This window comes from Musca domestica, unplaced genomic scaffold (assembly GCF_030504385.1).
Source record: "Musca domestica strain aabys unplaced genomic scaffold, Musca_domestica.polishedcontigs.V.1.1 189, whole genome shotgun sequence".
In the NCBI taxonomy this organism is placed as follows: Eukaryota; Metazoa; Arthropoda; class Insecta; order Diptera; family Muscidae; genus Musca; species Musca domestica.
This window is the reverse complement of record NW_026712244.1, coordinates 229,909-249,487: the sequence shown is the minus strand read 5'-3', so window position 1 is coordinate 249,487 and position 19,579 is coordinate 229,909. Positions and strand designations below refer to the sequence as shown.

The 19,579-nt window shown below is 33.2% G+C and overlaps 1 protein-coding gene across 2 annotated transcripts; it reads left to right on the top strand.

Annotated features, from left to right (window-relative positions):
- The first annotated feature begins 1,396 nt into the window (after positions 1–1,396).
- Positions 1,397–18,466, top strand: LOC101896380 (phosphatidylserine synthase). Of its 2 annotated transcripts, XM_005177605.4 has the most exons (8): positions 1,397–2,108; positions 12,044–12,302; positions 12,396–12,848; positions 12,916–13,028; positions 13,094–13,304; positions 13,402–13,486; positions 13,595–13,640; positions 17,334–18,466. In XM_005177605.4, the coding sequence occupies exons 1-8, from the start codon at positions 1,792–1,794 to the stop codon at positions 17,380–17,382; spliced, it is 1,533 nt and encodes a 510-aa protein (XP_005177662.2). In that variant the 5' UTR covers positions 1,397–1,791; the 3' UTR covers positions 17,383–18,466. The 2 variants fall into 2 exon arrangements, with proteins under 2 accessions (XP_005177662.2, XP_005177663.2); XM_005177606.4 differs by lacking the exon at positions 13,595–13,640 and having other exon boundaries at positions 1,398–2,108.
- Positions 18,467–19,579: the final 1,113 nt, after the last annotated feature.

Here is a 19,579-nt window from a genome sequence, read left to right as displayed (position 1 = left end):
GCAATCAGCTGGAAGATTTATTTATACTAGAAACTATCGTACAATGTTTCAGTGGCGGAGATGGTATCGAAATTTTTGCTCTGTTAGAAAACCTATCAGAATCAATTATATAATTAGAGAGAACATTTTAACCGGTTAAACAAAAATTATCAGGATTTCCTCCATAAACCGGATTTGACAAATTTTGTGAGATACATTTTTGTAAGTTCTGGTGGCCAACCGAAGGTGTGCACCTTTTCAGCTGACCTCTTTGGCAAGTAAACGCGATCATTTTGTTTGTTTACAAAATGTTGGTCAACGAATGTTTTCTCATCGGGGAAAACTAAATTAGGCAGTTTACTGGACTTAGAGGAAGAACCAGATTGAATGGAGTCAGAAAATGGAAACAGAACGAACACAGCGGTATGAGCTGATACAACAACAACAACTCTTTAGCTTTTTTGAGTCTATTTTCTTTCTGTTGCGGTGTAAATTCTTGCAGTTTTTTGAATTGCAATGGTTTTACCCCGCCCGAGCTCAATTTTTTAATATTTGGGAATGGAATATTGCGATATGTTCAGCTCACGAGTCACTTTTTCGGCCACTGCCACGCGGGTTTCAATCAAGTCGCTTCTTTACTTTTCGAATCATTTTTGCTGATGTTGGAGTTTTCTTTCGTCTACTTCCTTGACGTCGGGCTACGCTACCAGTAACAGGGTAACAAGCAATGGTACGAGACACAAACGATTAATTCACATTTAAATGCTGGTGTGCTCTAATGATAGCCACTTGTGATTGGCCAGCCAAATATAAAGAAATCCCACTATCACGCTTAAATTCCATCATGAATAACTTTTTTTCTGGAAAATTCTCACCAAATTGCATGTACGCATTGTAAACAATATAATGAGCTGTCAATGGAATAATTTTAGCAGCTGTTGGTTGCAGTTTTTTCATCTCACCCTCTACCTAAAAAATTTAATTTTTGGTCAATTTAATTTGTCGACTGGCTCTGTCCTATCCACATGATGCAACGATTTATAGACCCCTTACCGGAAACAACATTGCGAATTACTTCATAATGTTGATACCACAAAATCATCAGTCATTTTATTATTCTTACCCTCAATTTCTGGCATATATATTTCTTTCATAGTTTTCAAATATATTTGATAGCTTTGTCATAGAAATGCAAAATGGTTAAAGTTTCTACTACGACAACAATTTTTCCCTCATAATATGAGATTCTTGCTGGAACAGAACAGATTTTGTAGCTTTAAATAACTGTATAAACCTTCTATAATGTTCAGTCATTAAAATATCGACAAAGTAGTCGATAGTAGTTGATATAAATCGATTTTGCCTTCTCATCGATTTGGCTAGAAAATCGACCTAGCTCCACTCTTCTCATCTGATGATCATTATATTTTCCGGCATTTCTCGCAAAAAGAAGTGTTGTGCTCTGTCGGTCAATTTCCCCACCGCCAAAAACTATTGAAAAATGATATTATGAATTAAGGATTCAATTTGAAGATTCCAACAAGTGTTGTCGCTCGTCAAGTAGGTGTTGTGTGCCGCCCAGAACATAAACATTCTTGATTACTTACATTTCGTCGTAGAAAATAGGAAGGAAGAAACGCTCTCTTTACTTTTCGTTCTTTCATTACTGTCAAGTTAATTAAAAAAAAAATTGTTCATTGAAGGTGGTTGTTGCGCAACTCTCCTCCCCCTTTTCGGATTTTGTGCGCTAATTTCATACGAGAGTAAATGCAAATATTTACTGAACTCTGTATTTAAAACAAGTGTTGCATTATGAAAAAGCGCTCAAGTTCACGTGGTAGTCCGGATACTGCCGCCACCGCCACAGCGGAGACCAACGATATGAATCAATCATCAACAGTCAAATCTGGAGCCTCCAGTGCTCCCACAACTCCAACAAAAACACGTGCTGCGGCGTCAACGACCACGGGCAATAATGTGAAACCCAAACCAGAAGAAATTGCCGAAACTTTTTTGGTGGTCAATGAGCGACCTGTCGATGATATCTCATTGGATTTCTTCTACAAACCCCACACAATTACCCTCCTGGCTGTATCCGTTTTGGCTGTCATGTATTTTGCCTTTGTCCGGTGAGTTTTTATTTCGTTTAATTAAATTAAGTTATAATTATTTGTCTTTAGTTTGTATTTAAGGGTTTTACAGGAAAGAAACCACGTATTTTATTCTGACTCATTCCAAGGGAAGGTTTTAGGGGAGCATTAGCCATCATCCTTAGGGAATAATGCTGGTGCTTGGTTTGGAATTTTAATAATCAAAACAAATAATGCAATAGAACACACGCTCTTTCTTTACTTACATTTTCCGTTTTGCTCACCTTCACCCGCCCCCCTTTTTGCATGCTACTCTTCACCTATTCATCATAGGATAGGTATGATTTCAAAACCAAAATGAAGCGGAACAATGCGCATATGCTAAAACTGCAAAAATAATATTTCCTAAAACAGGGGCGTAGTCAAGATTGTTTTGAGTCAGAAGGGTGGCTTCGAAAAAAGGGAATTGCGTACTGATAGAATTTTAAAATCAAGAGGAATTTCTAGAGCTTTGTGGTTAAAGTTTTGAAAAAAAAATTGAAATATTTTAATACATTTCATTTTTTTCAGATTTGAATAACACCACAGCATACATTCCAAAGAAAACAATTTCTTAAAGAAAATTTCGTCCTGAAAAAAATTTAAATTAAGAGGAATTTCTAGACCTTTGAGGTTAAAAATTTGCAAAAATTTTGAAATATTTCAATACATATGGAAATGTTTCTTCCAGATTTGAAAAACATCACAACATACATTCCAAAGAAAGCCTTGTTCTTAAAAGGAAATTTCGTACTGGAAGAATTTAAAATTATGATGAATTTCTAGGTTAAAAGGTTAAAAATTTGCAAAAAATTTGAAATATTTTTTTTAAACTTTTATTGAATAAAAGCAAAAAATGTCGGAAATAGCATCAAATTTTAGAATAAGTTTAGATTTGTTTGAATTGGTCACTATTGACACGAATTATGGCCTTCAAACGGCCAATGAAACCGTCACACGCTGCCCGAATGTTGCTCTGAGGTATTTTGGCCCATTCCCGGCGAAGCGCTTGTTTGAGGTGATCGACAGTTTGGTATATTTTAGTGCCAACCTTGCTTTCAAAAATACTCCAGACATAATAGTCCTCAGGATTGGTATCCGGAGATTTTGGTGGCCATTGTGCGCTGGAAATGAAGCGAGGAACCTTGTTTTGTAACCATTCTTGAGAGGCGCGTGCTGAGTGCGAAAGTGCTGAGTCCTGTTGAAATGTCCAAGGTCTGCAGCCAAAATTTTGGCGTGCCCAAGGCTTTAGTACACCCCACAGAATATTTTCGCGATAATATTCGGCATTTGTTCTGATGCCACGGTGGATTAATACGAGCTTAGGGCGACCAACGGCTGTTATGGTGACCCGCACCATCACCATGGCCGGTGCTTGAGTTCTGGTGGCCAGCCGAAGGTGCACATTTTCATTTTGGTTGTAGTTTTTTCATCTCACCCTGTACATATCGAAATTTTTTTATTCAGATTTGAAAAACACAACAACATACATTCTTAAATCATTTTCGGTGCTTGAAAATTATGCCACAGGTACCCCTAGGGGCCCTGAGTACGACGGTATACATGTTTTCCTCTCCGTTAATGCCTGGAATACATCCAGTCCTTGTAAGACAAACCAAGGTAATGTGTGGGTATCGATGTGAAGCTCTAGAGACCTTTAGAAAATAACTTAAGAATATATTCAATTGGTTTGATTGTGCAATTTTTCAAAGTAAATCTGTTATTGCTAAATTTTTATGAATTGTTAATAGGCCCTCCTAAGTACGTTCTAGGAATATTTAAAGGTCCTCCTAAAGATTTTTTGGACTTTTTTTAATTATTTCTCGAAGGTCATCTTCGGGTCTATTGTTGCAGCAAATTTGTTATTGCTAATGCTATGTTTATGAATTGTTTATAAATGTTTATGAATTGTTGATAGGCCCTCCTAAGTATGTTCTAGGAATTTTTAAAGGTCCTCCCATAAATTTTTTGGACTTTTTTTAATTATTTCTCGAAGGTAACCTCCTGGACTATTTGCAGATTTTTTAAAACTATATTTTGTAATCGTGGAACCTTCAGTCTTGATTTTTTTAAAGACATTTCATCTTCCTTTCCTTCTCCCCCTTCGCCATCTACGCTTTAGCGTATTCAATGTCTTTTTTTTATTTTTTTGTTTTTGCACCTACCCCTATTTCTCCTGCTTTTAACTGTTTGTTGTTCTATGTGTGGTGGCTCCCCATGTGAAAAAGGTCGCTAAAATTCATGTAGTTTCTTCTTTGGCATACTTCCTTTCTTTGGCCATTGACAAAATTGTGTCATTTCTTTTTAGTTAGCTGTTCAACAACGCGTGAAACAGCATACAATTTAAACAAATTCAATTCACTTCCTATAAAAAAAATCGAAAATAGTCTCAAATCAAAATTCTAACAAAAAAGTTAAACAAAACAAAAAAGTCTTCATTGTCGTCTACCATTTTGCCTCGATAATATACATACATATATATTTATAGTTAAGAGCAATCTTGAAATAATGTTACTAAATATCGTACTATGGTTACTATTTTTAACAATACAAATGATCAAAAGTTGAACGGGTCAGCAGCAGCAACAACACAAGAAAATTTTCTCTAAGGCAAACAAATCAACACAAAAAACAAAGCAAACAAAATTGAAATCAAGTTGCATTTATAGTTTTGGCCAATGCTTTTGCATACATTCCAGGAGTATCTAAAATGGATGCGTAAGTTGTTTCACGTTTTTTTTTTTTTCTCAAACAAAATCCAATCCAATCCGATTTTTATATAATATTCCTCAGATGAATCCGTGTTGTTGTAATTTATTGACACTCATTGCACTGCGTTAATTGCTTTGTTTTGTGCCTGTGTGTGCTCCCCAAAAACAAAACGATATCAACCTTCATCATCACCACGTTACGTATTGATTATCAGGCGTTATAGGCAGCCAGCAAGCTAGCCAACCTTTAGAAACAAATGTGGAAGCAAAACACTCTGTGAGGGGTGCGGGAGAACATGAAGAAGTGACATTTCTCATTTCAAGTCTCGCCGTTGTGTGTTTTAATTCTAGTTGTTTTTGTTGTCATGGAATTGAAAATCTTTGTAGTTTTTTTTTACACTCCATGTGGATCTTGAGGTGGTTCTTTGTGATTGTCAGATACGGGTAGAGAATTGTGGGTAGGCGGCATCGTCCACATATGACAAACAGATTTCTTTGTGAGACTCACAATCCCATAGAAAAGCAAAGCATAGACAGGATGGGGTTTAAAGGAAGAAAGTGGAAGGAAATATGGAATTTTAAACTAAACTGGGTTTTCTAATTAGTTTGTGATAATTATTTTGAGATTTATCAGTTATTTTTTGGAATATTTTAGGGGTTACTTTTAAGGTTAACTTTTTAATTATATTTTATGGAATATATTTGGAGATCCTTTAAAATAGAATCGAAACGTGGAAAAGTTGGTTTTTTCGATTACTTTTTAAATATATATTTTGAAGCCTATAAAGGATGACTTTTTATTTTTTTTTAATGCTTCCAAAATTATTTTTTTTTTTCGAATTTTGAAAAAGAAAATTGAGGCCTATAGAGGTGAATTTATTAATTATTTTATGGAATATATTTTAAGGTGGATTTTTCAATATTTTTTGAAATATATTTGGAGGCCTATAAAATAGAAACGAAGAGTGAAAAAGTGGATTTTCAATTACATTTTGAAGCCTATAAAGGTGGAATTTTCAATTATATTTTGGAACATTTTTGAATGCTTTTTAATCTTTTTTTTTAATATTTTAGGAAATTATATGAAGGCCTATAACATGGATTTTTTTAAAAATATTTGTTTTCGAAGATATTTCTAGGTCAATAATCGTAGATTTTTTTAAATAGTTTTTTTCGAAGATATTTCGGGGTCTTTAATCGTGGATATTTTAAAATATTTGTTCGTAGCCCATAAGCGTGAATTTTTAAATATATTTTTTTTAATTATTTTAAAGGTAAATTTCCATTTTTTAAATATTTTTCCGAAAATATTTCGCAGCCCATAAACGTGAATTTTTATAAAGTTTTTTGAATATAATTCAAAGCACATTAACGTGGATTTTTAAAATGTTTTTCTCAAGATATTTCGAGGCCCATGAATGTGGATTTTTAAATAATTTTTGAGGCCCATAATAGAGGATTTTTAAAATATTTTTTTGATATTTTAAGGTTCATATTCCATATAGTCCACATTTTTCCGAAAATGTTTCGATTTCCATAATCGTCGATTTTTTTAAATATTTTTCGAGGTCCATAGTCGTGGATTTTTTAAACATTTTTTTCACCGCCCAAATCGTGGATTTTTAATTTATTTTTAAATATTTTTTTTGGCTCATAAATTTCCATTTTCTAAACATTTTTTGAAAACATATTTTTTGAAGATATTTCGTAGCCCATAAATGTGGATTTTTAAAATATTTTTTTGAAGATATTTCGTAGCCGATAAACGTGGATTTTTAAAATATTTTTTGAAGATATTTCGTAGCCCATAAACGTTGATTTTTAAAATATTTTTTGAAGATATTTCGTAGCCCATAAACGTTGATTTTTAAAATATTTTTTTGAAGATATTTCATAGCCCATAAACGTGGATTTTTAAAATATTTTTTTGAAGATATTTGATTTTTTTTGTAGCCCATAAACGTGGATTTTTAAAACATTTTTTTGAAGATATTTGATTTTTTTTTGTAGCCCATAAACGTGGATTTTTAAAATATTTTTCTGAAAATATTTAGCAGCCCATAAACGTGGATTTTTATAAAGTTTTTTGAAGATATATCAAGGCACATTAACCTGGATTTTTAAAATATTTTTCTGAAGATATTTCGAGGCCCATAAACGTGGATTTTTTAAATATTTTTTGAAGATATTTCGAGGCCCATAAACGTGGATTTTTTAAATATTTTTTGAAGATATTTCGAGGCCCATAAACGTGGATTTTTTAAATATTTTTCTGAAGATATTTCGAGGCCTATTAATGTGGACTTTTAAAATATTTTTCTGAAGATATTTCAAGGCATATTAACGTGGATTTTTTAAATTTAATTCTGAATATACTTCGAGGCCCATAAAAAGGAATTTTTAAACATTATTCCGAAACAAGGCTTTTTCCATTTTCTTTAAGTTCTATAAACGCGGATTTGTATACCCTTAGCCATATGGCTACCAAGAGCATGTATCATTTGATACGACGAAAACATGCCTCATCGAAATAGCGGTTTTAGGCCCTAGCTCTATTTGGACCAAATCATAATCAGGATATTTCAAATCGATCTAAGGATGCTCACTATAAGTCTCGAAGGGAGTATCCGATTTGCCCCAAACTTAGTACATCGTAATATTTTTGTCAAACTTAGATCGAGTTCGGCCCACTCCTTCTGGTACCTCCCCAAAAATTTTCAAAATTAATATATTTTCTGTACAGAAAGAGAAGCAATAATCCGATTTTGATCCAACTTTGCAAATCCTAATATTTACGTCAGTTCTAAATCAGTTGCAAAAATGGACAATATCTTACTATTTAAAATTATTATAACTTCTTATAAAATATGATGTGAGAGCCCGATCTGGTACCTTCCCCACAAGGGGTCAAAAATTTTGAATAACCACGAAACCGATAAAACGCGAAATAACAATCCGATCTCTGTAATTCTATCAACACATGATCTGGTGTGAAGATGGAATAAATCGCTTCACTCCCTCTGTTACCTCTCCCACAACTCGGGGGGATAAAATGCAAAATAAATACCCAATTTTCTACAAATTTCACAATTTCCTATATTTTTATTAGAACAAGATCGCTCCACTTCTTCTGGTACCTTCCACACAAAGTTTGAACATTTTGGGGATAGGGAGAAGTAGAAGAACAAATGTATAGCTAGAAGTAAATAATTTATTAAAATATAATTTTCAAATATAACATAATTTTCAAATATTTTTTTTCGTGAAATGCCTGCAGACACCCTACCTCATATTTCTTCAAAATTTACTTTTTCAAATACATGACTTTCAGTTTCATTGGTAATTTCTTTGCCAGGCCTTCTATCCACTTAAGAATATTATTATTCACAGTTTTCACTTTCATCACAACAGCAGATAAGGTTATTGACCCCCCACTTCATGTCTTTTTAAAGCGTTTATTTGTTCAGCTGCGGGTTTTCTTTGGAAGTTGGCGATTTTTTTATTCCGGATCTATTTGTATTGTTTTATTATTAATGAAAAAAATGGTCGAAGAGGGGGGATGTAATAAGTATTAAATACAAAATATAGGGGCCTATATAGGAAATAATGGCTAATTGTGAAATTAGAATCATTAATCTCAATGAGACTTGGGAAATTATCTCGATAAGGAAATTCATAACAAGGCATCCAAAAAAAAAAATCTTATTTTGTGTAGCTTGTACCAAAAAATCGAATTAATCTTTAAAATATTTGTACTCAAATTACCAGTGTTTTAAAAATGTCAATGTTTTCTTACGTTATCACAATCTTATCACTTGTCATTCTTTTCTGATTCCAAAAACATGTGTTTAAACCCCTTTTCGAACCAAAATTATAGATCCGCCTTTGCACGCGGCCGTCAGTGGTCAAATGTCAACATGGAAACCTTATCTTCATATTGAATATTTTGTATTAGACCTCCCAGAGATAAGACAATTTGATAACAATAATTGTTTTAAAGGGGGATCCGGCTGAGAAAAAAAATCATCTGATACCAATACTGATTATGCATAATCATCAATTTTAAGATGAATGGTTACTGTGTCGAGTGTCAGACTTTGGATTATCCCCCCATGCCGTTGAGAATCACGCGATTTTTTTTTTCTTTTTCATGTGACGTATTCATTTCGTTTTGTTTTGTCTTTTTACTTTGCCCAGCAATTGCTAGGCATTCACATTTTTTTGTTCTTATTTAAGTATTTTCTTTTATTATTTTTTTTTCTATTAAAAGATTTCAATGCTTCGTCGTGCCTGAAATAGGAACGTTGTGTTAAACGCAAAAAGAAACCGGTCTATGTACAATGAAATATTATCGGCAAAAAAAATATAAATTATGATACTAAAGAGTAAAACGAATGATAAGTTAGCCTTAACAAAAAAAGGGATATTTTCTAAAAGAAAGTAATCCTTTTCAATACGGGCGGGAATTATATTCAGTGAAACTTCAGTTTTTATCAATGTCTAAAACGAACACGATAGGATAATTAATATATCCAGTGATGAATTGCACTATGGATAAGCAATGCAAACCCTGGTCATTATATGATGGGGTGCTGAACTTTGCCCTGACCTAGAGATGATTTTGACTATTGTTCCCATCAAGAATTGACATTTTTGTCATATATCTGTTCCATAACTTGCGAGGGTTAAGCATAGAAAGTAATTACTTTACTCACAAATTCAAGTGGGCGATTGATACCTTTCAGGCTTATAAATCACCTGGATCAGATGGTGTTATATCAGCGATGTTGCAAATCCCTCATCGCTTGTATTACAATATTATCCTGGAAACGATATATAAGGCTTGTTTTTATCTCTCACCTATATCTCAACAGTATAGAGAGGATAGAGTGACTTATACACCTATAGCTTTTAAGCCAAGTCACACAACACTCCGATAGACTATAGACCAATTGGTCTATCATTCTTTCTTATAAAGACCTTATAAAGACCCTTGAAATTTTAAATTAACCTGGATATTTGAACGGTGAGCAACGAGAAGCTCACAAAACGCGAAATAACAATCAGATCTCTTTCAAACGAGGCACATCCCAATATTTTTATCAACACAAGATCGGGTGTGAATATGAAATAATTCGCTCCACTCCCTCTGTTACCTCCCCCACAAGGCCGGGGGATAAAATCCAAAATAAATACCCGATTTTCTTCAAATTTCACAATTTTCTATATTTTTATTAGCACAAGATCGCTCCACTTCTTCTGGTACCTTTCACACAAAGGGTGAACATTTTGGGGATAGGGAGAAGGAGAAGAAAAGATTTATAGAAAGAAGATTTATAAAAAAAAGATTTATATAAAATATAATTTTTAAATAAAATATTTTTTTAGAAGATATAATTTATAGATGGTCTACTGGTGAGCAACTCTCGCAGTACGCTTCTATAAAAGGAAAGTCTGTAGAAACAGCTCTTCGCGGTGTCATCACTTTTTTTCGATGCTTTTTCTCCATTTTTTCTACTTCTCTTTACATAGAAATATCACCGTTTAACCCTTCTTAACTCCTTCTTTCTTTTCTTATTTGAACGCAGGATGATCACAATGGACCGATAGGTTTCCGAGTGAGGGAGTTAGAATCTCACCTGTAACTGCACGTCCTCTAAACTAAACTACTTATGCATGACTGGTATCTTTTTCTAGAACTGGAGTTAGGAAATCAAGCCACAGATTTCCAAGGCATGAAAGTTTTAGCATTTCGGGTCTCCTATCCTTATGATTTATATCTTTTTTTTAAAGAGCTCTATCTCTCTCAGCAGTAATAAAAATCTTGCAATTTATTGCTACATCTTTAAATCTATGTGTCACCCTGTCTGCCATTGCAAAAAACAGGCCTATTTGTAAAGCATACTTTAAGGCTGAAATATTTACTGTAAAACAATTGATGATAATCATTTTGGACGTAAAATAGTATCAGTCGGTTTTGTCGACAGATTTATACCCCCAGCTTTGAGTTATGATTATTCAAACTGTTGACCCTTTATGGGAGAGGTTCCGAAGCAGTTGGCACAGTGGGAAAATGTAAAAAATGCATCAGGTAACAGATAAAATACACACAGATTGAAATATTGGTATGTGCAAAATTTGAAGTAAATCCAACATTTATATCCAAATTTATGCGAAATCATCGGAATTTAGATAAATTACATATTTATATTAGATTTCTGATTAAGGAAAATATATAGATATAGCAAGTTGTATAGAATTTCCGACTTGTTTCGCAAGTTATGCCAGACAAAAGTAATGTACATTGTGACCGTTTGTGGGTAAGGTACCAGAAGGGTCTCTACCTTCTGTATAACAGATCTTGTGTTGATGGAAATATTGAGATTTATCAAGTCTGAATGGAATCGCATGTTATTTTCGCGTTTATGAGCTTCATGGACATTCAAAATTCTGATCCTATGTGGGGGTGGTACAAGAAGGATTGGACCGATATATCCCAATTTCACACCACAACTTGGGTTAATGAAAATATTGTGATGTGTGTAATTTGAAGAGGACCGGATGCTTACTACGGATTTTATGATCGTTTTGGTTATTCAAAATATTAACCGTTTGTGAGGGAGGTACTTGATGGAGTGGACCGATATTGTCCATTTTGGCACCTGACCAAGCATTGATGCAAATATTAGGATATGCAAAGTTTGAGCGAAATCGGATTATGCTTTCTCTTTCAGTGCAGTAAATTATTTTCTTTGAAAATGTTGAGATTTTGTGGGAGAGGTACCAGAAGGAGTGGCCCGTTACTGCCCATCTCCGAACTCGATCTAAGTTTGACAATAATATTACGATGTACCAAGTTTGGGTTAAATCGGATACTTCATTCGAGAGTTATCGTATGCATCAGCCAGCCAGATGGACGGACGGACAACGCTACATTGACTACAAATGTCCTGAAATGTATTTCGTCCAAAGAGACCTAGGGTCTAAAACCGTTATTGCGATGAGCCACGTTTTGGTCGTATCAAATGATACATGCCCTCTCTAGCCATAGGTCTGAGAGTATAAAAACAAAACTGTTTCTTTTTTTTTCGTTTCAAAAAACGCCACTGATTTTAAATTTTTTGGATTTCCCTTTATTTATTTATTTATCAAAAAACATTTTTTTAATGTTTAAGTCCATTTTGAAATAATTTTAAATTTTCTCCTCCTTTTTCATCCTTCCAGGGACGAAGGTAATTTCGAAGAAAACATTTGGTCTGGCATATTGTGCGTGGTATTCTTTTTCCTAATCATTTCGGTGCTGGCATTTCCCAATGGTCCCTTTACACGGCCGCATCCGGCCGTATGGCGTATACTCTTTGGTTGTTCAGTGCTTTATTTAATGGCCTTGCAATTTCTAATGTTCCAAAATCACAAGACTATAATGAATATTTTCTATTGGCTGGATCCGAAATTAAAAGATTTCCATATTAATATGGATAAGGTAGGTATTCTGATCAGAATATTTAATTTAACAAAAAAAAAAAAAAAAAAAAAAAAAAAAAAAACATTTAAATACTTGTCTTGTTACTTGCAGGAATATGGTGTCAACTGTTCCGATGTCTCCTTTGAGCGAGTCAAAGGTCATTTGGATGTTTTCGCCTGGGGTCATTTCTTGGGCTGGGCCTTTAAGGCTGTACTGATACGTCACATGGGTATTCTGTGGGCCATCTCAATTATGTGGGAAATCACCGAGATTACCTTTGCTCATTTATTGCCTAATTTTGTGGAATGTTGGTGGGATGCCCTGATCTTGGATGTTTTAATATGCAACGGTTTGGGTATATGGGTCGGTTTGAAAATCTGTAAAATGTTGGAAATGCGTGAATACAAATGGGCCAGCATCAAGGATATCTCATCGACGAGTGGTAAGATAAAACGTGCCGTTCTACAATTCACCCCAGAAAGTTGGACAGCCATTAGATGGTTGGATCCCAAGTCGACTGCTATGCGTTTTGCAGCTGTTATACAGTTGGTGATATTTTGGCAGGTGAGTTGAAGTGAGTCTTTTTTTAGAATATTTTTTAATATTGTTTATATTCTTTTCCTTTTGAAAGGTAACTGAACTGAACACATTCTTCCTAAAGCACATATTCGAAATGCCACCAGATCATTATATTGTCATTGGCCGTTTGGTGTTTGTGGGCCTATTTGTGGCCCCATCTGTTAGGTAGGTTTATGGGTATTAAAAAAAAAAAACATTTAATTATTACTAACTGTAACACGTTCTTTCAGGCAATACTACACCTATGTGACGGATACCCGCTGTAAACGTGTTGGCACCCAATGTTGGGTGTATGGTGCCATCATGGTATCCGAGGCAATTTTATGCATTAAAAATGGCAAAGAACTGTTTGAACGCACGCAAGCCATAAACATTGTTATTTGGCTGACGGTACAAGTTTTAATATCGGTGGCATTTGTGTATGGCTGTATATTATGGCAGGTAGGTTGTTGTTATTGTTTTTTGAGTTCTTAACAATGTCCTACATAATTAATGCAAATAACTAACATGTTTCCTTCCGGCTTTCCCCCTCTTGCAGCGCATGATGGACAAACGCAAAACCAGTAAAAATCAACCATCTCCTGTTAAAAAGCTTAAATCGCAAGAGAGCAAAGAATCAAAAGGTAAGTTGTGGCCAGTAATGAAACATATAAATGGTGCCGTTCTTTGTGTTTTTTTGGAAAAACCAAAAATTAAACTTCTATTTCTTTTGTGTATTTCGTTTTTTAAAGTTTTCTTTAATATCTTAACTTTTGATTTGGATTTTACATCAAATTGGTAATAATTTAATTTATATTAATTTCACATACAACTTCCCCAAACCCTCAATCCATTTTTTAATATTTAATTTAAAACAAAAACAAACTGTACTTGTATTTATAACAAAAATTATATGCAAATCTCAAAACTTCATTATGATATGATGTGTCTATATATTTTCTTTCTTTCTGTGTGTTTGTTTGTCTGTGTACTTTCATGCTATCCTTGCCATTTGTTGTTTTCTGTAAAAAAAAAAAACTATAAAAAAAATCCACAACCACCACCACCACTACCAACCGACCAGGTCCCATTTATATGATACATCCTAGAATCATAGAACATGCACGAGGAAAGTTAAATAAGACCATTAGCAAACATGTTGATATTGAAAGCACACCTTATGATATTAAAATAAAAATTGTCTAGTTCTAGAATTTTAAGTATAAATATTTTTTGATTTTCCAACACCCCATTCTATTATGTTCTTCTACTACCCACCCACCTTGAATAAGAAAGCTCATTTCTAGATTTAAATTCAAAATTGGTGCGGTTTTAAATGCGTAAGAGAGAAAATGATAAAGAAGAGAACAAAAAGCAAGAAAACTTGAACTTAGATTGGGAAGGTCTAAAAACTTGGATTCTTGGATATTTTTTGGATGATATTTTCGAGAGTATTAAGAGGCCTATAAGGGATATTTTTAATTTTTCGATGTTATTTAAAGACCTATTAACAAAATTTTTTAAATATTTTTTTGGAGGTAACTGACAAGCATCTAAATGCATTTTAAATATATTCTTTTGTAGATATGTAAAGTCGTATTACGTTGATTATGTTTAAATATTTTTCGAGAACAATTGCAGGTCTATAAAGGTGGCCTGTTAAAGTAGATTTTTCAGATATTTAAATGCCTATCAATGTGGTTTTTAAAAAAGAATTTAAATACTTTTTCGATGCTTATTAAAGACCAATTAACAAGATTTTTTAATATTTTTGGAGATAACTGACAGGCCCATTAGATGCGCGGTGATTATTTATTTATTTATTTTCAATTTGTACAGAAACCTAGCCGATAGGGCCATGGACGGTTCCAAAAACTTCTATACATGACTGCTCTGAATTAATAATAATATCCTTAATCTTAAAAGATTTACTTAAAATTAAATACTAAAACAAATTAACAAAAAATGAACAAAATTAACAATTGATTGACGGTTCCAAGAACTCCTATACATAATAGATATTTAAAAACCTATCAATGCGATTTTAAACAATAATTTTTCGCGGATATTAAGAGGCCTTCAACGCTGATTTGTAAATAATTTTCCGTAATATTTCCGTAATATTTGCAACCTGGATTTTAAAATTTTTTCCCACGCTATTTAAAGACCTATTAACAAGATTTTTTTAAATATTTTGGAGGTAACTGATAGGTCTATTAGATGCACGGTGATTATTTTTAACATTTTCGAGAATAATTGAAGGTCTCTTAAGGTGGATTTTTTGAGGCCCGTTAACGTAGATTTTTTAGATATTTTTTGTCAATATTTAATTATTTTTTTTTATTTTTTTATACGGCAAAAACGTGCCTCATCGAAATAACGGTTTTAGACCCTAGGTCTCTTTGGACCAAATCCGTTTCAGGACATTTGAAGTCGATCTAGCGATGTCCATCTGTCCGTCCGCCTGTCTGTCTGGCTGGCTGGTGCGCATGATAATCCTCGTAGGGATCGAGTTCAGAAATGGGCAATATTGGACCACTCCTTTTGGTTTCTCCCCCCACAAAATGTCAACATTTTCAAAGAAAATAATTTACTGCACAGAAAGAGAAAGGATAATCCGATTTTGCTCCAACTTTACATATCCTTATATTTACATCAGTGCTAGGCCAGGTGCGAAAATGAATAATATTCGTCCACTCCATCAAGTACCACCCCCACCCATTTAAGTATTTTTGCTAACGCAAGATCTTTATGTAAGTCGATTTATACATGTCCGTCCGTGCGTCTGTCCGTCAGTCATGTATTTTTGTAAACAAAATGCAGGTCGCATTTATTATTCGATTGAGATGAAATTTTCCAAATAACATTTGTTTGGCTCAAGGACAATTGGTGAAAATCGGTCCAAATTTATATATAGCTCCCATATATATATACGACCGATTTCAGGTTTTTTGTGGCCCAAATGGAGTGAATTTAGGCATTTCCTACCGAATTCAGCCTACAAACATGTATTTCAAATTTGGTAAAAATCGGCTAAGATAAAGCTATAGCTCCCATATATATGTTTCATCCGATTTTAGGTTTCTTGTTCACCAAATGGCAAATATCAGTCCAAATGGTGTGAATTTTGGCACTTCCGACCGAATTTAGTATAGAAATAAGTACTTTAAATTTGATGAAAATCGGTTCAGATATAGCTACAGCTCCCATATATACATGATTCATCCGATTTGGTGTTTAAGTCCCTCACATTCGTAATATGCACTCCACAAGACGGATATTTAGCACCAGATATCAGATACAGCCTAGCAATTCATGATTCAAAATTTTTCAAGATCGGTTCAGATTTGGATATAGCTCCCATATATATCATTATCCGATTACAGTTCTATTGTTGGTGCACAATGACTAATATTAGCTCAAATGGAGTGAATTTTCGCAATTCAACCGAGTTTAGCACAGAAGCAAGAATTTCAAATTTGCTCCCATATTTATGTTTCATCCCATTTGGTGTTTAAATCTCCAACTTTCGGAATATGCACTCTACCATAATGATATTTTGTACCAGATATCTCATAGAGCTCAGAAATTGCAATATAAACCTTACTTTGACGAGAGCTCTACTAAATATGCATAGTGGTGTAGGGTATCATATAGTCGGCGACTTTTGAGCTTTCCCTACCGGTTTTATCTGTATTAGATGAAGTATAAAAATAGAATACTTCGGTCCGCTATATTTGTTACCTCATTTTCCAAAAAATTGCAAATATTTCATACAAAGTATAGGATGTAGTCCAAATCTGGCACGTTGTAGTATTTTTATCAGTCTTGGGTCAGATACGAATTGTCCAACTGCTTCGGAACCTCCCCCAAAAAGGGTCAACAGTAGTTTTAATAATCATAACTCAAGGCTGGGGGTATAAATATTTCGGCAAAACCGACTGATACTATTTTACTTGGTTTTTTAATATTTTTCGAGAATAATTGTTGATCTCTCAAGGGGCATTTTTACATATTTTTCCGAGAATATTCAAAGGCCTGTTATCGAAGATTTTTTATATATTTTGCGGCTTGAAAAAAATTAATAATTTTTCGAGGATATTTTGTGGCCATTAGCATGAATTTTTAAAATATACAATGGAATTGGAAATTTAATCTGAATGGGTTTTCAAAATCCTTTACAACGTAGAGGCACTATTTCGGTCTTTAAGAGTCGAGGCGAATTTTTTCCAACTTTGCAGTCCTAACTTCATGCTTTTCCACACCGCTTGCTTCTCTTCTTGACAGACGATGACTAAAAAAAAAATTAAAACCGCACCAAAAGCAATATCGCCGTAAATTCTTTTATAAATAGAATATAGCACCCGATATTAGTCAACACCCCCCACCCTTATTGGAACATATAAATTTGTAAAATAATCCGTAATTGTATTATAATTTTCTTATCTCATTTATTGTTTCTATATTTTATTGTTTTTTGTTTATTTCTAGGCAAAGTATCGCCCAAAAAATCCCAAAAACGCAACGACAAGAAGATTGAATAAATGATTACCAAACAACTCCATCTCCATCCCACAAAAAAAAAAAACCAAATAAAAGAACATCAGACTTTAGTTTCAAAACACCTCTCCCCTCCAAAAAAAAACCACAACTGAAAACGAAAACCAAGAAAAAACAACAAATTCTCCTTAACCTAAAAATTAAACAAAAAAATACCAAGCAATTTTGTTTTTAGTTAAAAATAAAATAAAGAAAATGCAAGTTATTCAATAAGTTTAACTTATTCATTATTAACGTACTATATTTAATTGTATAGATATGTATGTATGTCTATATATTTTTTTAAGCCATAATTTGTACTGATTACCATAAATGAAATGGAAAACAAAAGCAAACATTTAATACTTAAGATGAACCCTTTACCCCCTCCACAGCAAAAAAAAAACACAAGAAAATTTTTCAAATAGTTATTAAATATATATAAACAAATGTAAACAGCCACCAAAAAAAACATATTTATATATACAAAACAAAAAGATCATTCTTCGAATCAGTCAATCAAATCGCCGTTAATGTATAATTTATTTTTGATATTAGAAAAAAATAAAAAACAAAATCTTAAATTGTTATACTATCACCTACATATTCATATTAAACTAATTATTATCTTATAATTTTTATTTAGCTAATATTAAGTTTATTTTGCTTTTCTGCCACCTCCTCCCAAAAGATTGATTCTATGCAATTTCGTTTTTAAATACTTTGTTAATATTAAATTTTGTTTTGTTTTCTTTGTTCTACATAAACTTAAGTAAATAATAAATATTGAAATTTTGCCCAGACACGCAGCCAGGCAGGCCTATAACTTCAAATGTTTTCATATATTATGAAACCTTAAATAAAGGGCCCTACCACAAAATAAAAACTATAAAAAATTAATTAAAAAAATATTTATAAGAAATTTAAAAACAAAAACAAAACTTATACCATTGTGTTAAGGCTAAGTTAATTCTTTTTTTGTAAGTAATTTATACTACTTAGACAGAGAACAAAACAACAAAAAAGAAAAAGAGATTGAACTGTTGGCTATACATAAAAAAACATATATTTTAATGAAAAAGAAATATGTATTTTTTTCTTTATTTTGTTAATATTCTTATAAATAAAATGCCAGAAAAAGGAATTAAATATTGATGAAAACAACAAACGTGAAATCTGTGTTTATTAATTGGATATTTAAGAGGGAGCAAAATATAAAAAAAATGTTAAAGAAATATTTTCAAAGAGATTTTTTTTTTTGATTTTTTATACCATCTGCCATATGGCTAGGTGTATATCATTTGATACGACCAAAACCTGCGTGCCTCATCGCAATAACGGTTTTAGGCCCTAGTTCTCTTTGGACCAAATCCATTTCAGGACATTTGGAGTCGATCTAGAGATGTCCGTCTGTCTGCTGGTGCGCACGATGACTCTCTAAGGGAGTATCCGATTTGATCCAAACTTGGTATATCGTAATATTATTGTAAAACTTAGATTAAGTTCGGAGATAACTTGGTTATATTGACCCATCCCTTGTCGTACCTCCCCCGCAAAGGGTAAACATTTTGAATATTTATGAAGCTCATAAAAAGCGAAAAAAACATCGGATTCCATTCAGACTTGGCACATTTTAATATTTCCATCAACACAAGATCTGTTATAAAGATGGTAGAGATCGGGCCATTCCTTCTGGTACCTCCCCTACAAAGGGTCAAAGTTTTGAATTACAAAAACGATCATAAAATCCGAAATACGCCTCCGGTTCTCTTCAAATTACACACAAAACTATATTTTTATTATCCCAAAGTCTGGTGTGAAATTAGGATATATCGGTCCGCTCCTTCTCGTACCTTCCCCACAAAGTGTCAGAATTTTGAATATTTATGAAGCTCATAAAACACGAAATTAACATCCGATTCGATTCAGACTTGGCAAATCTCAATATTTTTAGCAACACAAGATTTGTTGTAAAGACGGCAGAGATCGGACTTCTTGTACCTTCTCCACAAAGGGTAAAATTTGGAATAACCAATACGATCATATTATCCTAAATAAGAATCCGGTGCTCTTCAAATTACACACAACACAATACTTTTATTAACATAATATATCGGCCCACTCCTTTTCGTACCACCCCGAGAAAAAGTCAACATTTTGAATATGCACGAAGCTCATAAAACACAAAATCAACTCTC

Coding starts and splice junctions, on each gene's coding strand:
- LOC101896380 (XM_005177605.4), top strand. CDS start 1,792: ATGAAAAAGCGCTCAAGTTCACGTGGTAGTCCGGATACTGCCGCCACC. Junction 12,303..12,395: donor TCCATATTAATATGGATAAG/GTAGGTATTCTG, acceptor TGTTACTTGCAG/GAATATGGTGTCAACTGTTC. Junction 13,029..13,093: donor TTTGTGGCCCCATCTGTTAG/GTAGGTTTATGG, acceptor ACGTTCTTTCAG/GCAATACTACACCTATGTGA.